The 26,074-nt window shown below is 61.6% G+C and overlaps 1 protein-coding gene across 2 annotated transcripts; it reads right to left on the bottom strand.

Moving 5' to 3' along the window:
* Positions 1-367: 367 nt before the first annotated feature.
* POLD1 (DNA polymerase delta 1, catalytic subunit) lies at positions 368-25,824 on the bottom strand. 2 transcript variants are annotated; one of them, XM_044758812.2, is made up of 27 exons: positions 25,720-25,824; positions 16,900-17,102; positions 16,475-16,588; positions 14,023-14,169; positions 13,815-13,940; positions 13,579-13,747; positions 13,414-13,495; positions 13,213-13,342; positions 12,546-12,712; positions 12,122-12,226; positions 10,639-10,779; positions 10,433-10,543; positions 9,426-9,617; positions 9,243-9,331; positions 9,060-9,176; positions 8,780-8,893; positions 8,311-8,458; positions 4,794-4,889; positions 4,564-4,701; positions 3,528-3,703; positions 3,045-3,197; positions 2,803-2,905; positions 1,932-2,064; positions 1,736-1,849; positions 1,309-1,361; positions 1,140-1,237; positions 368-551 (listed from the first exon to the last, which is right to left on the bottom strand). In XM_044758812.2, exons 2-27 carry the CDS (start codon positions 17,099-17,101, stop codon positions 446-448), a joined length of 3,324 nt encoding a protein of 1,107 aa, XP_044614747.2. In that variant the 5' UTR covers position 17,102; positions 25,720-25,824; the 3' UTR covers positions 368-445. The 2 variants fall into 2 exon arrangements, with proteins under 2 accessions (XP_044614747.2, XP_070354992.1); XM_070498891.1 differs by having other exon boundaries at positions 1,736-1,781; positions 1,962-2,064.
* Positions 25,825-26,074: the final 250 nt, after the last annotated feature.

The following is a 26,074-nucleotide window of genomic DNA, read 5'->3' as shown; positions in this document are numbered from 1 at the left end:
GGGAGGGGGGTCCCCGGTCGTGCTGGGGAGTGGGAGCCTCAGTGTCAGGGGCTGCCCCAGGCCTGGGAAACAGGGCAGCACCTGGAGGGCGGGGTGGCCACCCCTCCCGGGGGGTAGAGAGGTGCACAGAGCAGCTTGTGTGGAAAGGGCTTCCCTGGGGCGGGGGGGTGTCACAGGGGGAGACTGAGGCAGGCCCGACCTGCCTGGGGCTGGCAGCAGAGGCAGAAACCCAGGGGCATGGTAGGGAGGGTGAGGGGTCCAGTAGGGGCCTCCAGGGGTCGGGGGATCCCAGTGAGTGGAGGTGACCCAGCCGGGCCAGGGCCTGTGACAGTGAACCTTGTCCCCCCAGAGACCACGATGCGCCAAGTAACAAAAGGCCTGTACTTTATTCATCCTCCGCCAATCCCACCCCGAGGCCCTGTGGGAAGCTGGCCGAGCTGAGAGGTCACCAGGCCTCGGGGCCGGGGGGCCCGAAGCGTCTCAAAAGCTGCTCCTGGTCTTCCAGGTCCTTGCGCACCTTCTTGCGCATGTAGAAGATGGGGCAGTCCCGGCTGCGGGTGGGGTCAGGGCCGGGGTCAGGGCCAGCTGCCCAGGTCCCGCCGCCCGGCCCAGGGATGGGGCGGGGGCCGTTCCCAGGACTTTGGCCCCCGGGTGCTGCCCACCCAACCCCCATCTGGCGGCGGGCTGTTTGCTCAGCGGGCATGGGGGGAGCCGATAACAGCGGGTGCCCGCCGAGGCGCCAGGCCACCAGCCGTATATCACCTGTCACCTGGCGTGGGAACCCGCCCCGCCCACCTGTTCCCTGGGGAAAGCCCGGCCCCGCCCTGGGGGAGGGGGCCCAGAGTGTGTGTGTGTCAGTGTGCGTGTGCGTGTTTGCGCGCCTGCGCATGGCCGTTCCCCAGCAGATACTTGGTGCCCAGCCCTCCCCGCTCAGCAGCCCCCACCCCTGGCAGGGCTGGGATGGGCAGTGGCCTGTTTTGCAGGCCAGGACACCAAGGGTCAGCGAGACCCCACGGCCAGGAGGGGATGTGGGGTGGGGCGCTGGAGCCCGAGCCCCTGCAGCCCCCGGAGTCGGGGCAGTGGTCTGCAGAGAGCCTGGAGGGAAGCTGGGCGGCCGGGGGTCCCCCCGGTGTGCGCACCTGGTGCAGATGACGTCCTCGTGCAGGCTGCCCTGACAGCGCTGGCACTGGGTCCAGAGGCGCGAGAAGCGCTCCTCCAGGGCGTTCAGGTGGGACACCTAGGGGGGACAGGGCTGAGCGGGCAGCCCTGACCCCCAGTCCCCGGGCCCCCCGTCCCCCGACCCCTCACCTCCTTCTGGTAGAGCTCCGACTCCCGGGGCTGGCAGAACTTGCACACGGCTCCTGGGAGGGCAGCAGGTCAGCCAGCGAGCTGGGGCCGCGCCAGGGCCGGGCTGCCCCCTCCCCGCCCCTTCCCCGCCCGCTGCCCATCCCGGCTTCTGAAAGTCCCGGAGACGGGAGAACAAGGGACCGAGTGTGAGGGAAAAACTCCCCGGGGGAACTCCCAGGCCGGAGGGCCCAGGACCCTTGTCGGGGTGACGGCAGACAGGAGCCCCCCATGAGGGCCAGCGGCCATCCAGGCAGCAGAGCTGGCAGGTGGGGTGGGTGCCGGGGACCTCGGGCGATGGCAGAGGGGAGCAGAGGGCAGGGGCCCAAGGGCCAGGCTTTGAGGTCTGGGCTGGGGTCAGGACCGGGGCTGGGGTCGGGGCCGCGCTCACCCTGGTGGCTGAGGACCGTGCGGCAGCCGATGCAGCAGCTGCGGCGCTGGGCGAAGGCCAGGAGGCCGCCCACCTTGCCTGTGAGCACCGTCTTGCAGCGCGTGTGGTCCCCCCCTGCAGGCGAGGGCAGGCGGTGGGCACAGGTCCTCCCTGGCCCCCCGGCGCCCGCCCCCACCCGCCCAGGGTGCCCCCGTACGCAGCAGCACGGCCTCGGCGCGGCCCTCGCCCAGGATGGGCTCGAAGATGCGCAGGAGTGGCTTGGCGAGCTGCTGCTCCAGGTAGTACTGCGTGTCGATGGGCAGGCTGTGCTCCAGCACGAAGAGGGGGTCCTGCGGGCACAGCGGCCAGGCAGGGTCACACCTAGGGGGCCGGAGGAATAGGGGGCCAGCAGGGGAGGAGGGAGCACAGTCACATGCCAGGCAGGAGGGAGTGGGGGGCACTGGGAGCCATGGGGGGTCCTCAGTCACCAGTGAGGGGCAATGGTGTGGGACAGTCACTGGGCATGGGTGCGAGTGACATCATGGGGGTGGGATGGAGTCAGAGGTCATGGGAGGCCCTGGCCACAGGCTCTGTGATCCATGCTGGGGGCCACAAGCGGGGTCCTCAGGTCACCAAGGCAGGTCAGAGATCACGGTGGGAGGGGGCAGCATGAAGGTGGCCAGGAGCTGGAGTTGGAGGCCGGAAGCTGAGATATGAGGAGGTGGGACAGAAACTGGGGACTGAGCAAGGGGTCGTGGGGGTCAGAGGTCAATGGACATCTGGTAGGAATCCAAGGACATTAGAAGCTGGACGGCAATGACCGACGTGACAGAGAAACAGATGGAGAGGCAGAGACACTAGGGCCCCCTTCTGCAGAAGGGAGTGAGGGAGGGGTCAGAATAACGGGGGTCCCTCCCGAGGGCACCAGGAGCACAGCGTCATGGAGCTGTCTCCCAGGGGGTGCTGGGGGGCGGTCCTCAGGGCCCTGTGGGGCCCGCAGAGGGAAACACCCTCCCCGCCTGGCTCGGAAAGCAGAAGTGAGAGCCGAGGAGGGCTGGGCGGGAGCGGGCAGCCCAGGTGGGCCTGACCTCGGACTTCATGTAGGCAGCCACGCCCTTGGCGGCACCGATGATCACGTAGGGGACACGGTCGCCCAGGCTGGGCGCGCTCCCGGGGTCCCGCTTCCTCATCCTGCGGAGAGGCCCGGGTGGCGGGCGGGTGAGGGCAGGTGGGATGGCGGGGGTGGGCGGGGCGTAGGAAGTGGTGGGCCCAGCTGGCAGGAGAGGGGCTATTTCTGGGCGGCCCCCGCCCCCTCCCGATGCGGGCGGACCTCTCGGCCAGCTCTACGTGGGCCTGTTTGCCGGCGTAGTCGGCGGCCGCGCGGGTCAGCTCCTTGGTGATGACCAGCTGGGAGATGTCGATGCGGTTGCACAGCAGGTCCGAGATGACCTCCTGTGCGTGGGCCACGGCGCCATTGGGGTCTCTGGGGGCCGGGATGGGCAGGCGTCACCAGTGGCTGCTGAGGGCCAGGCTGGCACCTCCACTGCCCCCAAGGTTGGGGGACCAGGATGCGCTCTGGGGGCTGAGGCCCAGGGCAGGGAGGGGCCCCGCCCAGCCATGGGCTGCAAAGTGGCGGAGGCGGGGCCTGAACCCACAGCTGTCCAACCCCACACTCTTTCCACCGCTCCTCCACCACTGAGGAAGAGCCGGCTCTAACACCTGCGGCGCCCAGGGGGGAGGGGCTGGGGGCTCCCGGGCCTGGCGGAGGAGGGGCCGGCCTGGCCTCCAGGTCTGGGCAGAGGGTCCCACCCACCGGTCGATGAGCAGGCGGCGCAGCGAGGCGGTGACAAGGTTGGCCACTAGGGGGCAGTTGTCCCTGCGCACGGCCTCCAGGCCCTTGCAGTCCATGCGGTCATGGGCATCCGGCCGGGAGGAGAAGAGCAGGCCGGCGTAGCGCTTCTTGCTGATGAGCAGGTAGGGGAAGTAGACCTGGGGGAAGCCGTGGCTGAGACCCCTGAGACAGTGGGGGCCAGTCCCCAACCCTGAGACTCCCCCCAGAAACTGAGGACAGGCAGGGACGGTCCCTGTGACACGGAATCGGGACATTTGGGGAGATGCACCCTAAGACTCTGGCCTGAGCCCGGGAACACCCTCAGCATTCCAGGGCCCCCAAATCTGAAAGAGACTGGGATAAACCTAGGGGACAGGCGCTAAAACACGACATCCAGATGCTGGGGTGAAGGCTGGAGAGCCCCAAATCTGGGTCTGGGGCAGCCCTGAGGCAGACGGTGGGGACAAGTGCACCCTCTCAAAGAGGAGACCGAGGCCCGGAGTGAGCCCTGAGGCAGGGACTTCCCAAAATCGGGAGGTTCCAAATCTGAGAGCAGGGCACCCCAAGTCTGAACCTTGGGGACAAAACGTGGTGTGAGAGTTCCGTGACACACGCGGGGAGCTGGGGCACACCGGACAGTGGTGCCCTGATCCCAGATTTACCCCATCAGGGGCCTCGCCGCCCAGGGCAGTGCGCACACCCAAAACCAGAGATGCTCCAGGGCTGACGGGGTTTTCAAAACAGACACCGTCCTTCATAGCCAAGGTGAGGGCCGGCAGGGTTCCAAATGCAGGGGAACCCAGGCAGCAAAGACCTGGGGACCGGGGCTCATGAACCCAGATCAGGGCGCCGCACAGGGAGACCGTGAGCAACGTCGGGGCTTCCAGGAGCTGACATACCAGGGGAGCCCCACGTGAATGCATTCTCACACTTCGCAGGCGCCCTGAGAATCAGAGACCCCCCGAAACTGGCAAGACCCACCTCTGCCCACTCCAAGCCCTGCTGGGATGCCACTTACCTTCTCAAACTCCAGCCGGATGGGCGAGGGGAAGTGGCCCGACACCCAGTCGGCGGCCTCCCGCCCTAGGGCCATGGCCTCCGCCACCGAGGAGACGCCGAATCGGCACATGACGGAGTCGGTGTCACCGTACACCACCTGGGGAGCGGCGTGTGTGACCAGGAGGCACGGGGAGATGCAGGCCGGCCCCCTGCGCTTCCCCACCCGTCCCATCGCAGGATGGCCCTGACCTTGGCGCTCGCGCTGTAGCCGTTCTCCGTCGTGTACTTGGACTCCACCAGCTGCTTTGTTCTTTCAATCATCTGGCGCCCAAACCCGGTGACGCTCTGTTGGGGAGAGAATCACGCAGTGAGGGCCGGGCCGTCTGCAGTGAAGTGGGCTTGAGGTCCCACCTCCGCTGCTTCTGGGAGGCGTGGGCTTGGGTGAGCTGCCCCGCCCCTTTGGGCCTCAGTTTCCAAATCTGCAAAATGGGGCTACTGAGCAGCTCCTTAATGGTCTGTTGAAAGAGGTGGGTCCCTGCCGGAGCTCCAGCACAGAGGAACCGACTGCAGCAAACGATTGCTCAAGAGGCTGGAGCCAAAGAGGCCATCAGCTCAGTGTTTCTCTCCGTGGAGGTGCCATGACAGCCAGTGACACTGTGGGCAGCTCTCCGTGGTGCAGGACCACTGACATTCCTGGCGTCTCTAGAAGCTGGCAATGCCACCTCTCCATCCTTGGGCGACCAGAAACGAGCCTACACACTGTCAAATGCCCCCCAGGGTAGGGGGTTGTGCCAGCCCCGTGGAGAAGCCATTCCTTCCTAACAGTCTTATCTTACAAGTAAGGAAACTGAGGCTGATGGAGTGGGGGTGGGGGTCACACACCAAGGAGAGATGGGTGTGGCTCTTCTGTTTGTTTGGATCCAGTCAGAAAATCTTTGTCTTTTAACTAGAGCATGTAGGCCACTTACATATAGTGTAATTACTGATCACACTGGGCTTGAATCTACCCCCGTGTCCTCTGCCCTCTATCTGTTCCACCCGTTCTATGTTCCTCTTTCTTTCCTTTTTCTGGAATGACTCAGTAGTTTTATATTATTCCATCGCCTGCCCCCATGAGCTTGAGAGACAGATGTAAGGAAAGAGGCCAAGAAAGAGAGACATAACAGACAGGGACCAGGAAGGGGCTGAGGGAAGAGACAGACAAGGATGGGAGGTGGCAGCCCCAAGAGGATGGCCCAGGGGACGCGGAGCTGCGCCCTCCCGCCTGGCCTCTGCTCAGGGGCTGGAGCTGATGGCCACACACCCACTCTCTCCAACGAGGAGGTGGGGGAGGCCCCCCAGGACGATGACGGGCCAACGAGAGGGGAATGGGTGGCAGGTAGTCAGGGATTAACCTCACCCAAAGAGAGGCCGGCTCTTGGCTGCCTCCTGGGAAGGAACCTCTAACCCCTGGCACGTCCCGCCTGACAAGAGTGTCTTTGTCTACCTGGGACCTTGGGCCACGCCAGGCAGTCTGTGCTGATGTGACTGACGGTGGGGCCTCAGGCCACACAGTATCAGCCTGACCTAGAGAGCTGGAGACTGAGTAAGGTCAGGGATGCGGGTGCTCCCTGTCTGTGTGACTGACCCCCAGTAAAAACCCAGGCCAGGGGCCGGCCCCATGGCCGAGTGGTTAAGTTCACGCGCTCCACTTTGGCGGGCTAGGGTTTCACGAGTTCGGATCCTGGGCGCAGAGACGGCACCACTCAGCAGGCCATGCTGAGGCGGCGTCCCACATGCCACAACTAGAAGGACCTACAACTAAAATACACAACTATGTACTGGGGGGCTTTGGGGAGAAAAAGGAAAAATAAAATCTTAAAAAAAAAAACCCAGGCCACCAGGAGGCCAGCCCGGTGGCGTAGTGGTTAAGTTCCCGTGTTCTGCTTTGGCGGCCTGGGGTTCGCCAGTCCGTTTCCCGGGCGTGGACCTACACTCCACTTGTCAAGCCATGCTGTGCTGGAGTCCCACTTACAAAAAAAATAGAGCAAGACAGGCACAGATGTTAGCTCAGCAACAATCTTCAAGCAAAAAGAGGAGGATGGGCAACAAATGTTAGCTCAGGGCCAATCTTCCTCACACAAAAAAACAAAAAAAATACATCCAAACCAGGGCACCAAGGCTCGGGTAAGCAAGCTTCCCTGGTGGGCGGTACCACACATGTGCTGTCATGCAGTGATGTCAGGAGAAGTGAGCGCTGTCTGAACAACTCTACGGGGAGAGACGACTGGAAGCTCGCACCTGGTCTCTCCTGGACCCCACCCCACATGCCACTTCCCTTGGCCGATTTCAATCCCTATCCTTTCCCTGTATTAAGTCATAACTGCCGGGGCTGGCCCGGTGGCGCAGCGGTTAAGCACGCATGTTTTGCTACGGCAGCCCAGGGTTCACTGGTTCACATCCCGGGTGCGGACATGGCTCCGCTTGGCAAGCCATGCTGTGGCAGGCGTGCCACATAGAAAGTAGAGGAAGATGGGCCCGGATGTTAGCTCAGGGCCAGTCTTCCTCAGCAAAAAGTGGAGGATTGGTAGCAGATGTTACCTCAGGACTAATCTTCCTCAAGAAAAAAAAAGTATATATTAAATCATAACTGCCAGTATACCAGCTCTTTTGAGTTCTCTAAGTCCTTGTAGCAAATCACTGGATCTGAGGGTGGTCTTTGGCCCACAAACAGCAGGTGGGTGTGTGTGTACACAGGCTCCTCCCACCAGAAGGCCCGCCCACTGGCAATTCTTCCAAGCCTTCTGCCCAGAGCCACATGAGGGCTGACAGAATGCCAGGTAGGGAGGGAGCCCCCGATGGCTGGAGGTAACCGAGTCTGGAATTTGCCAGGACCCAAACTCCAGGGAAAGGAGCTAGACAGGAAGCCCTTTCCCAGGCCATGAGCTGGGGCCTCAGAGACTCGGACCCTTTGTGGTATTGCATGGATCTGTTTTTCTGTCTGAGCGGCAGAGCGGCCTCCGGTAGACAGGCCTAGGAGTGACTGTGGGCGGGAGGGAGGCAGCGGGCTTTCTGTCCACATTGCCTCTCGGGGCAGAGCACTGACCAAGCGCCCATCGAGCATCCTCACCGGGTCCTCACGCCAACAGCAAGAGGGGAGACCCTCACGCCTGCTCCAACGGTGACCAGGGACATAGCAAATACAGCGCCAGAGCCTGACTGAGCTGCTGGGTGACCCCCAGCCCCACCCCAGCCCCCTGAAGAGAGACACAGCCTATTGGGGGGAGGGAACTGCCCTCCGCTCCCCACCCTCATGGGGTCCCAGGGAGGAGATGGGTTGGGGCGTGGAGCGCCGGGGACACGGGTTCTGTCAAGGGGACTGTGTGAGACAGAGCGGACGAGCGGAACTGCTGGGGTCGCTTCCGTGCCACGGCCGCCGCACGCCCCACCCCTGCTCCATTTGTCCACAGAGCCCTTGGCGCCACTGCTCTCCTATACACGCTCACTGCCCTCACCCTGCGTCCCCACCAGACTGGGCCCTCCCCAAGGACAGGAACTCTTGTCCATTTTGCCCCCTGCCGGACCCACAGGGCACGAGGCCCGACCCATGGCTAATGCTCAGCAAGCGTTTGTGGGACAAATGCGTGAAGTGAACACTCACGGAGCCCCTGCCCAAAAGGCCAGCGAGCTGGGGCTGCCCGGGCCTTGACTCCAGCTGCTGCTCTGCCACCCACAGAGCAGGGGGCTGTCAGCCCACCCCCGCCCGCCGTGGGGACGGAGCACTCACCTGTGAGATCTCCAGGCATGGCAGCTTGCCCACCTGGGCGCCTGTGAAGCCGTACACAGAGTTGGCGCTCACTTTGAGTGCCAGCTGCCGCCCGTCCAAGACCTGCCGCCGCAAGGGGTCTGTCTCCTTGGCCAGCTCGGCCTTGGCCCTGCGAGGGGGGGAGCAAAGGCCACTCAGGCAGCATCCTAGGTCTCAGGGGAAGATGACAGGCCCCGGCCTGGGCACTCGTCAGGGTGCCTTTCTGGAAAGGGTTGCCATGTACAGTTGTGTGTGCCGCATACTGCACAGAGACATCAGCAGAGGTGGTGAACGGGAGCTGTCTGGAGGGAGCAGCTAGTTCTAATTCACACACGGCTGCAGGGAAGTGTGGCCCGGCAGCCCTGGGGTGACCCACAAGGGACACGGATTGCCAAGGAGCCACAGCAAGTGTGAGGTCTGAGCCGGGTGGGCAGGCGGCTCAGGAGCCCACCTCTTCCGGGCGCTGAGCAGGTTCTCCAGGATCTGAGGCAGGAGCCCCTTCCGCACCGACGTCTTCACAAACTCGTCCCCTGTGGGCGTCTTGATGAACTGATCCTCGGTCAGGCTGGGGGCAGGACGGTGGAAGGTAATGCCGGCCCCCTGCCCTGTCTCCTCCTCCTCCAGCCCCTGGGGCTCCCCCACCTCTCCCGTCTCGCCTCCCCTCCCCAGCATCTCTGGGTCCCCAGCCCCGGGGCAGTCTCGGGGTGCATGGGCAGAGGAGGGTGCCATACCCCAGTTTCTGGGCGGCCCCGGGGCGCAGGAGCGTGGTGTAGCACAGGTTGTGGGCCATCATGATGGACGGGTACAGCGAGGAGAAGTCCAGGGTGGCGATGGGGACATCGTAGTACCTGGGGGGGTGGGGGAGTCAGAGCCGGAAGCCCCAGGGCCACCCCCACCCAGCTGCGGGGCCTCACCCTTTGAGGGGCTCGATGACTGTGGCCCCCGTGTAGTCCTCACCGCCCTCCGTCTTCACCACGGGCATCACCAGCCCCTCGCGCATGGCCTGGAGGGGAGAGGTGGGAACAGAGGGTGGGCACGGGCAGGACCCTGTGGCTGGGAGTGGGGTGGCCGGGCCGCCCTGGGCTCAGCCCACTGACCTGTCGCAGCAGCTGGGACACGACCTTGACCTGCTGGCCACGGCTGAGCAGGTAGCTGAGGGGCACGCCGGTGACACGCGCCATCTCCACGGCGTTCACCAGCACCATGAGCCGCTCGAGCAGCCGCAGTGGCAGGAAGGCGTCCTTGAGGCAGTACACGGCCAGGCGGCGGCGCGTCTGCTCGTTCCCGTTCTGGGGACAGGCGTGGGGCATCAGGCCGGGCGGGGGTCGGGCTCGGGGAGGGCGGGGGCTGGAGGGGAGCGAGCGGAAGGGGAGGCCAGGGGGTCAAGGGGCTCAGGGGGAGGAGACAGCAGTCTGCAGGGCTGGGCGAAAGAGAGGAGGGGGCAGGAGAGCCAGAGGCCATGGGTGGGGTCAGGAACCAGGGCCACTCGGACAGGGTGAGGGGAGAAGTCGGGGGCAGGAAGTGAAAGTGCAGGTCAAAGGCACAAGCGGAAGGTTAAGTCCAAGGTGAGGAGAGCGAGTGGGAGGCTCAGGTCAGATGAGCAGATGAAAGGGTAAGATCAGAGATCGGGGCAGGAGGCAGAGGTCAGAGGTCAAGAAGGTAGTGAAAGATCAGGGGCAGGAGACAGAGGTTGGAGGTTGGGAGGGTGGTGAGAATCAGGGACAGGAGGCAGAGATCAGAGGTCAGCAGGGCGGTGAGAGATCAGGGCAGGAGATGGAGGTCGGAGGTCAGGAGGGCAGTGAGAGATTGGGGCGGGAGATGGAGGTCGGAGGTCAGGAGGGCGGTGAGAGGTTGGGGCGGGAGATGGAGGTCGGAGGTCAGGAGGGCGGTGAGATATCAGGGTGGGAGGTCGGAGGTCAGGAGGGCAGTGAGAGATCGGGGTGGGAGATGGAGGTCGGAGGTCATGAGGGCGGTGAGAGCTCAGGGCGGGAGGCGGAGGTCAGAGGTCAGGAGGGCAGTGGGAGATCGGCTGGGAGGCGGAGGGCCGGGGCCGGGGCCGGCGGACGTGTGGTCCGTGGGGTCCATGGGTGAGAGGTGGGGGCACCTGCAGGTCGGTGATGATGCTGTGCTGCACGTCCTCCTTCTGCTCGCCCAGGAAGTGGAAGCTCACGGCGTTGAGTGTGTAGGAGCGGAGCTTGTACTCCCGCAGCAGCACCTGGGCAGGCGCGACACGGGGGTGGTGGGCATAGGCCGGGCAGCGGCCCCCGAGGACACCCTGCCCCACCCTACCCCGGCTGGCCGGCCCCACACCTGCAGCATGTCCATCTGTACGCGGCCCACCATGCTGACCACCTTGGTGTCCCGCCGGCCGGTCTGCTTCGACTGGAACGACGAGTCCCGGATGTTGGAGCGGAGGCCAGACACGCGGCCCAGGAAGGGGAAGGACGACACCTGAGGGAGGAGCACATGGGCAGGGTGGGCTGCAGGGGTGCGGCGGCTGCCCTGGTCATCCCTGGGGTGCAGCCCTCTTTCTGCTGGGAGCCCCGGCCAGGGGATGCAGACAGACCCTCTGGGGCTGGGCTGGTGAGGACGGCGGGGAGACAGGAGACCAGGATGGGAGAGTTGGGGGCCTGATGGCTGTGGGGTGAGGAGGCAAGGATGGTGCCCAGTGGCTGGGTGCAGCACCCCGATGGGGAGCCGGAGGAGGAGCAGACTGGGGATGATGCCGAGCCCAGCGAGGAGGCAGTGGGCACAGGGGTGGGGCCTGGGGGCCAGCCCGGAGGGAGCACCAGCAGGAGGCAGCATGCTGGGCTGGGTCCCGGGTCAGGAGAGGTGTCTGCTGGAAGCGGGGACAGGGGCCTGAGCTGGGGCCGGAGTGGGGAGTGGGGGGCAGGGGTGTGGAGCGGAGGGGAGGGGAGTGATGGCCCAGATATAAATGCCAAGCTGATGGGGTGGACTTCTCCCTGGAGCTGTCAGGGCCACAAGTATGGCTTTTTCTTCATTATGGAATTGGCCAAACACATAGGAAAAAATGAAAATAATACAATATGCCCCACATTATGAGTTGAACTGTGTTCCTCAAAGATGCTGCAGTCCTAAACCTGGAGCCTCAGAATGTGACCTTGCTGGGAAACAGGGTCTCGGCAGCTGATCAAGATGAGGCCATTTGAATGAACACTGATTCGATGCGACAGTGTCCTTAGAAAGGGGACACTGGAGCAAGAAGACATGCAGGGAGGAAGACGAGGTGGAAAGACAGGGAGACGCTGTCACCCCCAGGAACGTCTGAGAAGCCAGGAGAGGCCTGAGAAGGAACCGGCCCTGCGATGCCTCGACTGTGGACTCCAGCCACCAGACCGGGACGACGCGCGCCCACGGTACCATTGGGGCGGCCAGCGATGCATGCAGCGCACACCCAGGGCCAGACGCCACAAGCAGCAGGGCTCTGCCACGCGCACCAATGTTTCCCTTATTTTTCGGTGACATGGATTAAAGCCTGGAAGACACGGCCTTGCCCCCTGCACACTTCAGTCTGCCCCTCCGAATACGTGAGCCTTTTCTGACTTAACCATAATGCTCTTCTCGCCTCTGCAAAAGCCACCGAACCTTCTGTACTATGAGCAGGGCGGGGAGGGGGCCAGAGCTGGGCTTCCGGGGTTGCTTCTGGAGCGCTGGGGCGGTGGGCTGCAGGTCCGCAGAGCAATGTGGACCACACGGCGCAGGGTGGCTGCCAACACTCAGAGCCCCTGTGGGGCATCTGAGGGCAAGTCTCCCCCCCCCCGGCCTGCCCTACCTTGAGGGTCTGGGCCCGGGAGATGAGGTAGGGAAGGTCGAAGTTCTGGATGTTGTAGCCGGTGATCACGTCGGGGTCCATGGTGCGGATGAAGGCCGACCAGGCCTGGGGGTGGGAGCACACAGGGTCACCCCAGTTGTCATCCTGGTCACCTCCCTGCCATGGATCTTCCCCGCTCTTGGAAGGTTCCAGAAGCCCCCAAGTGCAGCCGGAGTCCTCCCACCCATGGTGGGCAGGTGCTTCTGAAAATCACGCAGGACCCAGAGCAGAACTGTCTACCCCGAACCACAGGGTCTGGAGCCGTGGATGCAGTGGCCCAGCATCTGGGGCCCACGCCCAGGGGACTCGGAAAATGGCCTCGCGCCTGGGCCGCAGAGGTCGGGTGGGGGTACCGAGAAAATGGGGGACGTGGAACGAGAGGCACCTGCAGCAGCTCCTCCTCCCGCTCGTAGCTCTGCACCTTGGCGCCCAGGATGGGAGCACAGGGCCGCAGGGTGAGCGCCAGGCGCAGGAAGGGCTCCGGCTCGCCCCAGCGCAGGCCCAGCGAGCAGATCTGGATGACAGGGTCCCGCTCGGGCTCGGGGAAGATGCCTGCACGAGGAGGGGGACACAGGGACCTGACTCTCACCTCTCCCTCACGACACATCACAGTGGCTGCACCTCCACATCTCCCCCAGCCTGTCCACTCCTCCCCGTCCCCATGGCCTGCAGACCTGGCACAACATGCCCTGGCTGCCCCTCTGCTTTCCCCTCCTGGCCTCTCTCCTCCTTCACACAGGCTGGGATGGGCTGCCCCAGGGCTTTTGCACTTGCTGTTCTCTGCGGGGAATGCTCTCCCCACCCCACACCCCAGCCTGTTCTTCACAGGGCTTGTCTCCTCACCCGAAGCCTTCTCCACCACCTGTGAAAAGCTGCCCCACCCCTCCACCACTCCCTCCTTCACACTGCGAGTCTTACAATCACCTGTCCACTTGTGTGTCCACTCCCTCCTCCCCGAGTGAGCTCAAGCAGCACAGGGACGCCCAGGCCGAGCCTGGCACGTCACAAAATCTAGAGGGAGGAGGGAGGAGTGCTGGGCCCCGAGGACAAACCTTTGCGGCCAGCGCACTCGATGTCGAAGCTGAGCACGCGCAGGGGGGCGATTCGCTGCCACTGCCCTTCTGGTGCGTGACTGATCACGTCCGACCACAGCACGTCTGCCTCCAGCTGACACAGTGTGGTCTGTGGGGACGGGGCATGTCAGCGGCTGCAGGGTCCCGACTCCGGGCCCAAGCCCCTGGGGAGCCCCGCACCTTCCCCTTCGGCCTCAGGACGTATTTCCCGGCCGGGAGCTCCAGCCAGTTGCAGCCGACGATGTCCGTGTCCACCATGAACCTGGAGGGGGACGAGGGTCAGTGGGCAGAGGCCGACCAGGAGGAGCCGGGGTAGAGGCTGGAGAAGTGAGGCAGGGGCAGTACCGGATCTCAAAGTCGACGTTGGCCTCATAGGGCGCGAAGCTGGGGGTGCCCAGGCCTGCCACACGGATGCCCTGCTCCAGGAGGCGGCGAGCGGGGGCCACAAGGCGGGGCAGTGCGAGGGTGATGCGCAGAAACGGGGAGGGGCCATGCCCTTGGTACCCGAACATGCCTGCGGACAGAGGGAGCTGGCACCGGCCCGAAGGGACCCCACCCGCTGGGCCCCGGGCGGCACTCACTCTCCCGGGAGCACAGCTCTACAGCCAGCACAGCTGGCCCCGCGAGCTCCTTCCCGCCGCGCTGGTCCCGGCTGATGGCCACATTCAGCTCCCGCTGCAGGTCGCTCAGGTGCTCGGGCCCGAAACCTGGAGGGGGAGGGCCAGTCAGAAGCGCAGGGGCCTCTGGGGGGCTGGGGTGAGAGGGGTCTCTCGGGTCGGGGCCACTCACCAGGGGGCGCCGGGGTGTAGAAGTAGGGTGCGAAGCCGTGGATGTGGCAGCAGACAGAGACGCCCTCGTCGGTGACCCCGAAGGCACGGAGCACGGGCACGGAGCCCGGGGAGGGCGTGGGTGCCCCAGGCAGGGGCTGCGCTGGGCCTGGGGGCACAGGGTAAGGCAGGGGCTGCCGCCCTCAGATTCCTCCAAGGTGCCCCTCCCCAGGTCCCTCCTGTGCCGGGGACACAGCCCCCTGCCTTGCAGCTTGGGGTACTTCTGCACTGTCCCTGCCGCCTTACTTCAGCCCTGCTGTGGAGGGGAGAGCCTGCCTCCCCCACAGTCCATTCCTACCACGCAGCTAGAGGGAGCCCACCACCCTTTGCTGCAAATTAAAACATTTTTCTTTTAAAAAGCAAAATTGGGGGCCGGCCCAGTGGCGCAGTGGTTAAGATGGTGCATTCAGCTTCGGCAGCCTGGGGTTCACAGGTTCGGATGCCAGGTGCGGACCGAGCACCACCTGTCAGCCACACTGTGGTGGGGTCCCACATGAAATAGAGGAAGATTAGCACAGATGTTAGCTCAGGGCCAATCTTCCTCATGCACACACAAAAAAAGTGGTATCACTTTATGTGTGTGTAGTGTTATGAACTCAATTGCACATACAGATTCGCATAACCACCCCCAAAATCAGGGGACTGGGCAGTTCTGTTGCTCCAGACCACTCCCCCGAGCTGCCCCTTCGTAAGCACACACCCCCCGCCACCCTAAGCACGGATGGCCTGTTCTGTCTTTAGATCTGGCTTGCACTCGGGGTGACGCCTCTGACACTCATCCGTGCCGTCGAGTGTGTCAACAGCTCCTTCCTTCTCGCTGTGGCGAAGCACTGCGTGGTGTGGGCGGACCGCAGTTTCCCTATCTGTTCCCCGACCGCAGGACGTGTGGGTTGTTTCCAGTTTGGGGCGGACATGAAGAGAGGTCCTACTAAAGCTAGGCTGCTCTTTCTCTGGGGTAAATACCTAAGGGTGGAATTGCCGGGTTCTATGGTAAGAGTAGATTGAACTCTCTTATCTCAATAAAGTTGGGAAAAAAACCCCAGCCTACAAATGGAGAAAAAGAGAGTAGGCTGGGGCCAGCCTGGTGGCCTAGTGGTTAAAAGTTTGCTGCGCTCCACTTTGACAGCTGGATTCAGTTCCTGGGTGCAGACCACACCACTCATCAGCGGCCATGCTGTGCCGGTGACCCACATACAAAATAGAGGAAGACTGGCACACATGTTGGCTCAGGGAAAATCTTCCTCAGCAAAAAAAGAAAAAAAAAAGAACAAGAAAGGAGGTTAAACTCTGTAAGAAACATCCAGGCTGTCACGTCCCACCAGCACCTGGTGCTGTCAGCACATCTTACTTCCGTCCTCTGAGGTGCACACTGTATTACCATGGCTGTCCCGTGCGTCTCCTCAAGAGCCAATGACACAAAGCGTCATCCCACCTGCTCATTGGCCATTGTCTCTCCTCCAGCGAATTGTCTGTGTGAGTTTTGTGCCCACTTTCAAGCTGGATTGTTCTTACTGTGGAGACCCAAGCACGTTGCATACGCTCGCAGAACGGTCCTTGTCACATACGTGGATGCCAACGTGCCCTCCCGCCTTAGCTTCTTTTCATTCTCTCCGGGGGGAGTCTTCTAACACGTACGATGGAGTGGGCCTCCCCACTGCCAAAGGCACCCAGGCTCGCTCAGGGTGGGGCCCTGCAGTCCTGGCCGGGCGACAGGATCACCCTCAACCTCCCGCCTTCATCTCCGCCCCTTGCTCCCCCTACAATGGTCACCTCGCTGTGCCTCAAACCCATCAGACCTGCTCCCTCCTCGGGACCCTCTGCCCGGAATCTCTCTTCCCCAGACGTCCCCTTTGTTCCTTGTCACCTCCTCGGAGAGACCATCCTGGACCTTTAAGAAGCGTGGTCCAGCACCCCCACCCCACTCTATATTCCTCTATAACCCTCATGGCCACCCGATGTTCCATGTCCTTCTTTCTTCTGCCTCTCCTTCCAGAACGTGAGCCTCTGAAAGCAGGGACCTGGTCCGCCTGAATAGAGCCTGGCTCAATGCAGACACTCGGCTGTCCTGACTGACTAGACGAGTGGATAGACGGACAGATGGATGGATGCCACACCACATGTCTCACCCCTCTGCTAGGAGTCAGCTCTTTACCTTCAGGCCTCAGCTGGACGATGCTCCCCTCCTCCAGGAAGTCCAGCTGGATACGTGTGCCCCCCACACTCCCCACCAGACACCTCGCCGCCCCCTCTGGGCACGCCTAGCCCTGTCCCTCCCTCTCACAGCCCTGGTCTCCCGAGCAGGGACTGCCCGTGTCCCTCTCCTCCCACAGAGCCAGCAGGGCTGACCCGGCCCGGCCTCCACCCCGGGAGCCCAGGGCCCGCCTCCCACCCGGGGCTCCTGGCCCCAGACTCACCCACATAATGGTCGATCTCCAACTGCTGGAAGATGAGGGGCTCCGTCTGGGGGTCCAGGGGAGGTGGGGAGGGCCGCAGCCAGCGGGGGTCTATGGCTGTCTGGGAGAGCTGCCCTGGGGGGAACGGGACTGCGTGAGCCACGGCTCTCCCTCAGAGGTAAGGAACCGCCTGCCTGCCCAGCCGACGGCCCTTCAGGTGGCCGATTCAGCACGGGAAGGTCGGTTGGATCAGGCAGGCAACTCATAAGAAACCATGGGGTCAAGGATCAAGGTCAGAAAGCACCTGCAGGCAACAGAGGTGGCATACTGGCACAGGTCAAAGGTCAGCCCCACGTGGAGCTCAAAGCAGACCCGAGGCTGGGGGTCAGAGGTTACAGGTCAGCTCTGTCGCTGACTGTAGGGTGGGGTTCCCACCCAGGTCTCACCGTGAGCAGCCCCCTCCAGGGCCGACTGCAGCTCCTCCTCCTCCTGCTCCTGCAGCCTGCGCTCCGCCTCCAGCTCCTCCATCAGCGCCAGCTCCTCCTCGAACTGGGACGGCCCCGACGGCTCGTCCTCATCCCAGAGGCCCCCCCGGGCCCGCTTCGGGGGCACCCCGGGCCCGGGGCCTGGCCGCCGCTTGCCCTCCATCCTGCTGGGCGAGTCGGGGCTGGCTGAGAGTTCCGGCCTTCTCCACTGCCTCCCATGCGCCCGCCGTGGCCGCGAGCCTTCTGACTCTCTCTCTCTGGGCCGCTGAGGAGCAGGACGACTCTCCACCCGCAGGCTCACGGGTGCTGGCACGTCCCAGACACCCAGTGGCCGCTGGCTGATGTGACTCCCTCCCTCCCCACCTCAGTCTACCCTCCCTCCACATCCTCCCGTCCCTGTTTACCCCTCCCTCCACATCCTCCCATCCCTGTTTACTCCCCCCTTGCAGACCCCTTGTCACCCGCCCCGCTCAGCCTCTCCCCTCGTCCCCCATCACATCACAGACTTGGTCCTTAGCACGTCCCTTTCTTTCCCATAAAGCTCTGTCATCGAGGCCCTCGTCCGCCCTCTGCCCCATCTGCCCAGGCCCTCAAGCAGCAAACAGCCGGGAAGCTTCCCCTTCAGGCCGGTTGCCGTGCTGGGGCCAGGGAGTGGCCCGAAACAGAGTCTGATCAGGTCCCCTCCCAGCTTGAAACACTGCAGAGGCCTCCCGCCCCACTTGAAAACAGAACAAAACAGCCCCTTCTACTCTGAAATAATTTCAGACTCACAGAACTCCCACATGCCCGTCGCGCAGGTCCCCCAAGTGTCGATATGGCCACCTCTGCTCCCCTCCCTCCACCCCCAGAGAACGTGCACAACTCACACGACCATTTGTTTTCCTCTTTAAGGACATTCTCTTAAATAAGCATGGCGCAATGGTCAGATCCAGGACATTTAACACTGACTCAGTAATAATATAAAATAAAGAGTTCATTTTCCAATTTCTCCCATTATCCCCAAAATGCCCTTTAGAGCAGCCCCGGCCCTCAATCCAGGATGCACTGTAGCAAACACAACAACAAAAAATAGACACTGCTGTTCATGTGTGTTTACATGTATTCTTTTTCTTTTTTGAGGAAGATTGGCCCTGAGCTAACCTCCACACCCATCTTCCTCTATTTTGTATGTGGGATGCTGCCACAGCATGGCTTGATGAGCGGTATGTAGGTCTGTGCACGGGATCGGAACTGGTGAACCCCAGACCACTGAAGCAGAGCCCGTGAGCTTGACCACGACATCACCAGGCTGGCCCGTTCATGCATTCTCAATTGCAACCTATAAGAAATTACTCGGGGGTTATGTTCCGACAGGATGTATTGACTATACTCAGGTTCAGCCTATTCAAGTTGGTAACTTCACTGCGGTTCAGTAAGAGAATATTCTCAGGAAATGGACACTCAAGTACTTAGGGGTAAACGGCCAAGACGTACACAAGCTGTTCTGAAGTTTTTTTATAAAGTGTGCACGTGCATACAGAGAGGAGAAAAAGAAAGCATGTGTGCAAATCATAAAGTAAAAAAAGAAAAATGTGAAAACAGGTGAATCTGGTAAAGGGAAGACAGGCATTCCTTGAATTATTCTTATTCTTTCAACCTTCCCATGTTTGAAATTATTCAAAAAGAGAATGAAATTTTAGAAAAGTACACGTCTGGGCCAGCCCAGTGGCTGGTGATTTAAGTTTGTGTGCTCTGCTTTGGCAGGCCAGCGTCCACAGGCCCAGATCCCAGGCGCAGAGCTACGCACTGCTCATCAAGCCACACTGTGGCGGCGTCCCACATACAAAACAGAGGAAGATGAGCAGGGATCTTAGCTCAGGGCGAATCTTCCTCACCAAGAAAAAAAAAGAAAAATGAAAAGTACATGTCTCCCAGTGTCCAGGCTGAGACAGAGGGGATTATGGGAACCTAGAGCAGACCCCAGACCCAGCTGGGGCGGGGAGGAGAGGAGGGGACAGGTCAGCCACCCCAGGTTCAAGGGAAGACCTCTGGATCCCATAACTACCCCCCCACATCCAGTCTCCCCTCTTCATCCTTTTTGCAACTGACCCCTTGCCTTGGGGCTGCCACAGGCCCCCGAGCTCGAGACTACGCCCCCCAGGGTGCACTGCTAGGGGTGGTCAGGTTACCGAATTCTCTCTCATTGGACGGGAGTGACTGCGAGGTGTGCAACCTCCAGGACAGCCTCAAAAGGAAGCTTGCCCTCCAGCCTTGTCCCGATTCTCGAAGGCTGGAGCATGGATGTGGTGGTGGTAAACCAGCCCGGACCACAGGGACAAGGATACAACCCAGAGAACACGGAGCTACAAGATGGAAGGAACCTGGGTCTCTCAACAGCCTTTTGGAGCCAAATTACCTACTTTTGGAGTGTTACGTGGAGGAGTAAACTTGAATCTTGCCTGAGCCACTGTGATTCGGGGCCTCTGTTACAGCAGCCTAGCCCAGACCTTAAACACAGCACAGAAAAACTCTGAACTGACGGGGGATGTGTTACTGCAAGCGTCTGGAGGTGGTACAGCACAGACTACCTCTCAGCACGGAAAAGGAGGCAGCTGACATACACACAGAATTCAAAAACACGCCGAACTCCGGGAGCCAGACACCAGGGCATCCTGGGGGAAGGGGCAGTGACTGCTAATGGGAGGGGTTTCCTTTAGGGGGGATGAAAAGGTTCTGGAACTAGAGGGAGCTGGTGGCTACACAACACTGTGAGTGTGCCAAATGCCACTGAACCACACACCTTAAAATGGTTAATTTCATCTCAATTAAAAGAGTATATATCGTAGGATGCCATTTACAGAAAGTTCTAGAATAGACTAATCTATGGTGCCAGAAATCAGGCTAGTGGCTGCTTCTGGGGTGGGAGAAATTGACAGGCAAGGAGCCGGAAGGAATTTTCTGGGACGAGGGCCATGTGTATCCAGCTGCCCTCTTGAGGCCTGTGCTTTCACTCTATGTAAATTACACCTCAAGAGAAAACACAAAAGCGGGGAAGTGGCAGTTCCACATCTAGGGGTTCACGCTGCAGACACATTATCAGATAAGGAAAACCTGCCTTTACAAGGTTATTTCCGGCAGCATTGTTTGCGATCGCAAAAGTCTGGAAACCACCTAAATGTCCTCCCCTGGAGCACGGTTTCCCTGAGCCACGGTAATTCCGCTCCACGGAATACTATGCAGCTGGATACAGGAATGAGGAAGCTCTCTGTGCCGACACCGGGGCTCTCAAAGCCGCATTGTTAGGCAGAGGAGGCGAGGTGCGGGATGGTGTACTTACAGTGCTATCTCTTGTATTTAAAAAACAAAAAAAAGGCCAGGAAACTGTTTTAGATTAAAGGAGAGACTATGGAGCCATAACTAACGCAAAGGGTAATCCCAGATCGGATCTTAGATTAAAAAATTGAAAATAGCTACGATATTACCGGAACCACAGGGCAAAGTGAATAACTGTCAATGAGACGACAGCGCCGTCTCTCATAAATGGCCTGATTATGATAACTGTACTGTAGTTACGTAGGCGGGTGTCCTCATTCTAAGAGACATCTGCTGGAGTGTTTGGAGGCCAAGTATCATGATGACCACAACCTTCAAATAGTTCAGTCAAAAAAGAAAACACTGTGTGTATGTGTGTGATGCGTTAACAATCAGTGACTCCCAGCAAGGGGTACGTGGATGTTCATCATCTTTGTCTTACAACTTCTCTACAGGCTTGAAAATTTTCAAAATAAAAAGTTGGAGGGGGGTGGCTTGGTGGTGCAGCAGTTAAGCTCGCATATTCCGCTTCAGCAGCCTGGAGTTTGCCAGTTCAGATCCTAGGTGTGGACCTATGCACTGCTCATCAAGCCGTGCTGTGGTAGGTGTCCCACATATAAAGTAGAAGAAGATGGGCATGGATGTTAGCTCAGGGCCAGTCTTCCTCAGCAAAAAAAAAAAAAAAAAAAAAAAAAAAAAATCAAAAAAAGTGGCGGGAAATGCGTAAAAGACAAACATTTGCACAAGGTAGGCTGGAGAATATGTATAAATATGTTTGCTACTGATGCATAATTCTGGAAGGGCAAGCAATAAACTGCTAAAACTGGTTTCCTGGCTGGGGGTGGGGAGATAGGTTTACTGATAGAATCATCACCCCAACAAGACAACCCGCACCCATCAGCTGTCACCCTACACTCAGCCCATCCTGCCCCAGCCCGGAGCAACCCCTCATCTCCTTTGTCTGTCCTGATGCATAACTTGCCACGCTGGGCATTCCCTCTAAACAGAATCTCAGGATCCGCATCCTTTTGTGTGGGGTTTCCCTTCCTGAGGATGATGTTTGCAAGGCCCGCCGGGTTGCAGCTGGGAGGGTGCTGCATCCCTCTCACGCCCGCACAGCCTCCCACGGGCAGCTCCCACCACACCGTGTCCAGCCCGCCCCCCTGGGGAACAGGGGGTGTCCGCACCTTCTGGCTGCCGCGAACAGGGCTACAACCGAGTGTACGCAAGCTGCGTCCAGAAGACTCTGAACCCACCCTCCCTCCGCACCTTTGGGGTGCGAACTGTGTGCACACGTGGCTTAGCTCACAGGAAGGAAAGAGCCAGAAGGCCTGGCTCCAGCCGTGCACGAGGCCAGAGACACAGAGGGTAACAACGTGTGGGAGAGGCCTGGCTCGGGCAGAGGGAGCGGAGGGAGGTGGAAGGGGGCCGACTGGCTGCCCTGGGTCAGGGGCTGAGGCCAGGGGCTGCGGTGGCAGGGATGGTGTCACCAGGAGCAAAGTCTAGCTTCCCGTGCTGGTCCCGCATCCCGGGCACTGTCCACCGTGCACAGTCAGGCGAGGCAGCCTGGGGAGGGAGGAGGCCCCGGGGCGCCCCTGCTCGGCCGCCCCAGAACAGGACAGGAGCATGGCTGGCAGGCGCCGTGCACTCCCTTGCTCGATCCTTCGGCAGCAAATACTGATCAGCGAGTGCAGCAATGACACCACACTGAGTGCCCGCCTGGGTCACGTGGGAGTTTCTCTGTGCCGCTCCCCCCTCGATGTTCTCGTCCCATCACACTGACTCGGCATTAAATGCCATCCCTCGGCTCCTCACTCCTGCCTTTGTCTCCGGCCCAGCCCCCTCCCCAGGCGCCAGGCAGGCAGATCAACCGCCTGCCCCAGGGTGGTGAGGCTGTCTCTTCAGGCATCTCAGACATGAGCTGGGCTCCTGACCTCCCCCGACACCTGCTCCTTGCCCCCACCGGCTCCCTCCATTCAGTCAACAGCAGCTCCCACCAGGCCAACCACCTCGGAGCCCCCCAGCTTCGTCCTTCCCCTCGGCCCTCATGCTCGCTCCATCTGCAACTCCCACAGTCCTGACCCTCGGCTTCTCAGCCCCCCCACCCCGTGCCGCTCCCTGCCTGTCCCTCTGGTTCTAGGACCGCGGCTCCTTTCTCCCGTGCATTGCTGTCGGCCTGTCTCCCCCTGCTGGAACACGAGCTCCGTGCAGGCAGGGATCCGCGTGTCTCCGTCACAGAGCCTGGCACAGAGAGGGCTCAAGAAATGTCTGTTCAATGAATGCACAGCATCCGCAGCCCTACGGTGCCCCTCATTCCACCCCGCCCTCGTCAGCGTATTCTCCACACGGCAGCCAAAGGGCTCCTGTACAGACACGCCCGATCAGCCTGTCCCTCCTCAGCTCAAAGCCCATCCCCAGGTCCCATCTTGGGCAGAGTTAAAGCAAAGTCCTCATCATAGCCCACAAGACCCTGCATGACTGCCCCCAGCCCCTTTCAGACACCACCTCCCCCTCCCCCCTGCTCACTCAGCTCCAACCACTTGCCTCCTCTTTGTTCCTTAGACAGTCCAGGCTGGGTCCTGCCTCAGGACCTTTGCACAGGCTGTTCCCTCTACCCTGCCAAGTGCTTTTCCTCAGACGCCCCCACGGCTTCCTCCCTCCCCTCCTTCGGGTCTTTGCTCCAGTGTCACCTTCGCAGTGAGGCTGTTTACAAGCGTGGCTTGTGGCCCCGGAGGCAGGAGAACAATAACTTTGTCAACATGTGTTCATAAGGGCACTTTCACAGACATAGTTATAGGTATTCATCCTATAACAACCCTCAACATCCTCAACAACCCCTTTCCTGGCTCTATTTTCCTCGATGACACTTGTCGCTGTCTGGTGTGCTGTACCAGTTCTCAGAGTTCTCAGTGTGGTCCACGACCTGGCAGCCTGAGCTTTCCGGGGGAACTTGCTGAGATGCTAACTGTCAGGCCCCACCCCAGACAGACTGAATTGGGCCCTCTGGGGGGTGGGCCCAGCAGCCTGTGTGGTAACAGCCCCCCAGGGTGTCCAATACAGCTCAAGTCTGAGAACCGCTGCTCCTGTGTCTTGTTTACCATCTGTCCCCAGGAGAATGGGTGTCGAGGGCTCTGTCGTGCTTCCTGCCATCTCTCATGTACCCAGAAGAGCGCCGGGGACGGAGGACACGCTCAATAAACATTTTGTGAATGAAGAAACTTCTGAGGCAGGCGTTGCTATTAGCCTCCAATGCAATGACCAGAACGGAGGCCCAGAGAGGTGAAGCTACCTGCCCGAGGTGGCAGAGCTAGCTCAGAGGGGCGGCTGGCTCCAGAGCCCACTGTTACCCGGCACTCCAAACTGCCAGCCCCCAGGTGCCAGGCCAGACACGGGGGAAAGTGCCCTCTGCCCAGGGGTGACACACGGAAGATGGATCCACCTGCTTGCCCCCCTCCCACCCCCCCCCCGTTCCGGGGCGCGCCCACATCTGCTGGGGGAACGATTAAATAATTACAATGGGACTGTTGCCTCTTGTCCCCTGAAAGTGTCGCACTGTTCACGCTTTGGCCTTGTCCCTCCTCCGGGCCTCCCTGACCCCCGCTGTCCTTGTCACAGGCCGGCGACCATCTGGGCCTGTGTCTGACCCCCTCACGGGCAGGGGAGGGTGTGGTGCTTCTCCGGGCCCCCGGCATCGCCCAGCACAGGCCTGACCAGGGAAGCGTGTGCTGCACGAAACCCTCCTTTCTCTTGGCCGCCCAGCTCCCCTGCCTCCCCAGAGACTCGGCTCCAGGTCAACCCTGCGGCCGATCGGCCGGCCCTCGGGGCCCGCACAGCGCCTCGCACTACTTTCTGCACGCTTGTTCCACTGCTCGTGCACCACGAGCTGGGCCTGCGTCAGGTCGTGAGCTCCTCAGAAACAGGGGTCAGGGTCTCGCTGGAGCCGGGGTCCCCAGCGTCCCCCAGGACAGCGCCGGGAACGCGGGCCACTTCAGGTCGTGTCCGTTCAGACTCCCCTCGAGTGTCACCAGCTCCACGAGTCCTCCCCAAGCCCCGGCTTCTCTCGGCTCCCAAAGACCAGCACTGCCTCGTTACAGCTCAGAGCACCCTGCGCTGAGATCTCTCCTTCCTCAACCAAACTGAACAATCAGTGGCTCCCCAGGGCCCAGCAAAGGGCCTGCCGCGAGGGCAGCTGACCGAAGGACCAGAGAGAGGGAAGAGCACTGCAGAGGAGGGAAGGGCATGCCCAAGGCCCTGAGCGTGGGAGGAACGGCTCTAAGAGTCAGGGGAGGCCTGGGCGGCGAAGGGCAGGATGGAGGAGGAGAGACGAGGTAACTCGAGGTTCCTGGAGCGGGTGGGGCTACGAAGCTGAGACCCTGATGTCACCCAGCCCACCCACTGCACCCCAGCTCGGCCCTCAGCATGGCCCCCAAACCTGCTCTCCCTCAGCCCCCTCCATCCAGCCTGTTGCTCAAACCACAAAGCACGGCCACCTGGGGGTCCTCTGCCCTACACCCCTGCCGGTTCAAACCCCCCAGACAGCTTAAGCCTGGCAGATTCTCTCCACTTGCGCTGTAGGCTGGGCCACCTGCTACCCCCTCTCGCCTCCTCACTGGTCTCCCCGCTTCCCCTCCTGCTCCTGCTACAATCCCATCTTTACTCGGCAGCCAGTGAATTTTTCAAAACGCAGGGTAGGCGGGTGGGAGGGTCAGGTTGCTCTGATGCTCCAAACCTTCTCCAGCTCCCTATCGAACTTAGAACAAAAGCCAGAGCCCCCACCAAGATTTCCAAGGCCCCGCAAGATCTGGCTCCCCATCCCGTCCTCAACCTCACCGGTTCCCTTGGCTCCACCTACAAACACACCAAGCTCCTCCCTACCCCAGGGCCTTTGCACCTGATGGTCCCCCTAGCCGGATCTTCCTCTACACGGCTGACTTCTCTCTCAAATGTCACTTCCCCAAAGAAGCGACTCCTGACCCCTCCAGCTAAAGAAACAGGCTACTCTGTATTACTTCACTTCGAATAACGCATCACAGCCTGAAAGCATTGCTTTCCCGTCATTATCTGTCTACCGTCTGACCTATTCGGGCTGTAGCCCCTGCTTCTGGGACAGTACCCAGTATTTGGTGAATAAAGGACGACACCACGCCCCCACGTGCCCCATGCAGCCCCCCTGTGCCTCCGGGATCCCGTCGCCCCACAGATCCTCCAGGGCGCGTCCCCACCCCGCCCCGCCCCCGGGGGCCGGGCGCCCTGCTCTTGCGCCCCCCGCGCGCCGAGGGACCCCTGCCCCGTCATCCCCCGCGCGCCCCCCGCACGCGCCCGGGAGACGGAGGGCCGTGCCCCTCTTCCGCGCGCCCCGAGCCACGGGGACGCCGCCCCCGCCGCCACGCGACCCCTCTCGACCCTCTCTCCGGCCTAGGTCCCCGGTTCCTCCAGCCCCGCTCCCTGCCAGGCCACGTCCCCTGCCATTCCCCGTCTCCCTCTGCTCACCCGCTTCAAACACCGTTTCCCGCCACAGCCGACGCCGCCGCGACCTCTGACTCCGGCGCGCGCAGGCCCAGAGCCGCCGCGCGCCAGCCGGGCCACGCCCCTCGCGCCCAAGTAGGGCGAGGCCACGCCCCAAAGCGGCATCTGGCCACGCCCCGTCCTTACCAGTGAGGAACAGGCCACGCCCCTCCCCCATTTGGGGCGTGGCCTCGTTCCCTCACGACGAATCCTCGCCAAGCCCCGCCCCCTCGGTCGTGTGCGTCCCAAAGCCACGCCCCCCTGCGGCTGCGTCGCGACCTCGTGCGGCCTGCGCGCCCCGCGGCCCTGGCCCCACCCCTGCCCGCGGGCGCTGCGCGCG

Source organism: Equus asinus, chromosome 26, assembly GCF_041296235.1.
Source record: "Equus asinus isolate D_3611 breed Donkey chromosome 26, EquAss-T2T_v2, whole genome shotgun sequence".
In the NCBI taxonomy this organism is placed as follows: Eukaryota; Metazoa; Chordata; class Mammalia; order Perissodactyla; family Equidae; genus Equus; species Equus asinus.
Note: the sequence above shows the minus strand (reverse complement) of the source record. Positions and strands in the feature narration are given on the sequence as shown.

Excerpts from the sequence above, each read along its gene's own strand:
- POLD1 (XM_044758812.2), bottom strand. The coding sequence starts at position 17,101 with ATGGAGGGCAAGCGGCGGCCAGGCCCCGGGCCCGGGGTGCCCCCGAAG. Across the intron at positions 8,894-9,059 it reads GGGGCCGCCCAGAAACTGGG|CCTGACCGAGGATCAGTTCA; the intron begins GTATGGCACCCT and ends TCCTGCCCCCAG. Across the intron at positions 552-1,139 it reads GAGGACGTCATCTGCACCAG|CCGGGACTGCCCCATCTTCT; the intron begins GTGCGCACACCG and ends CCCCACCCGCAG.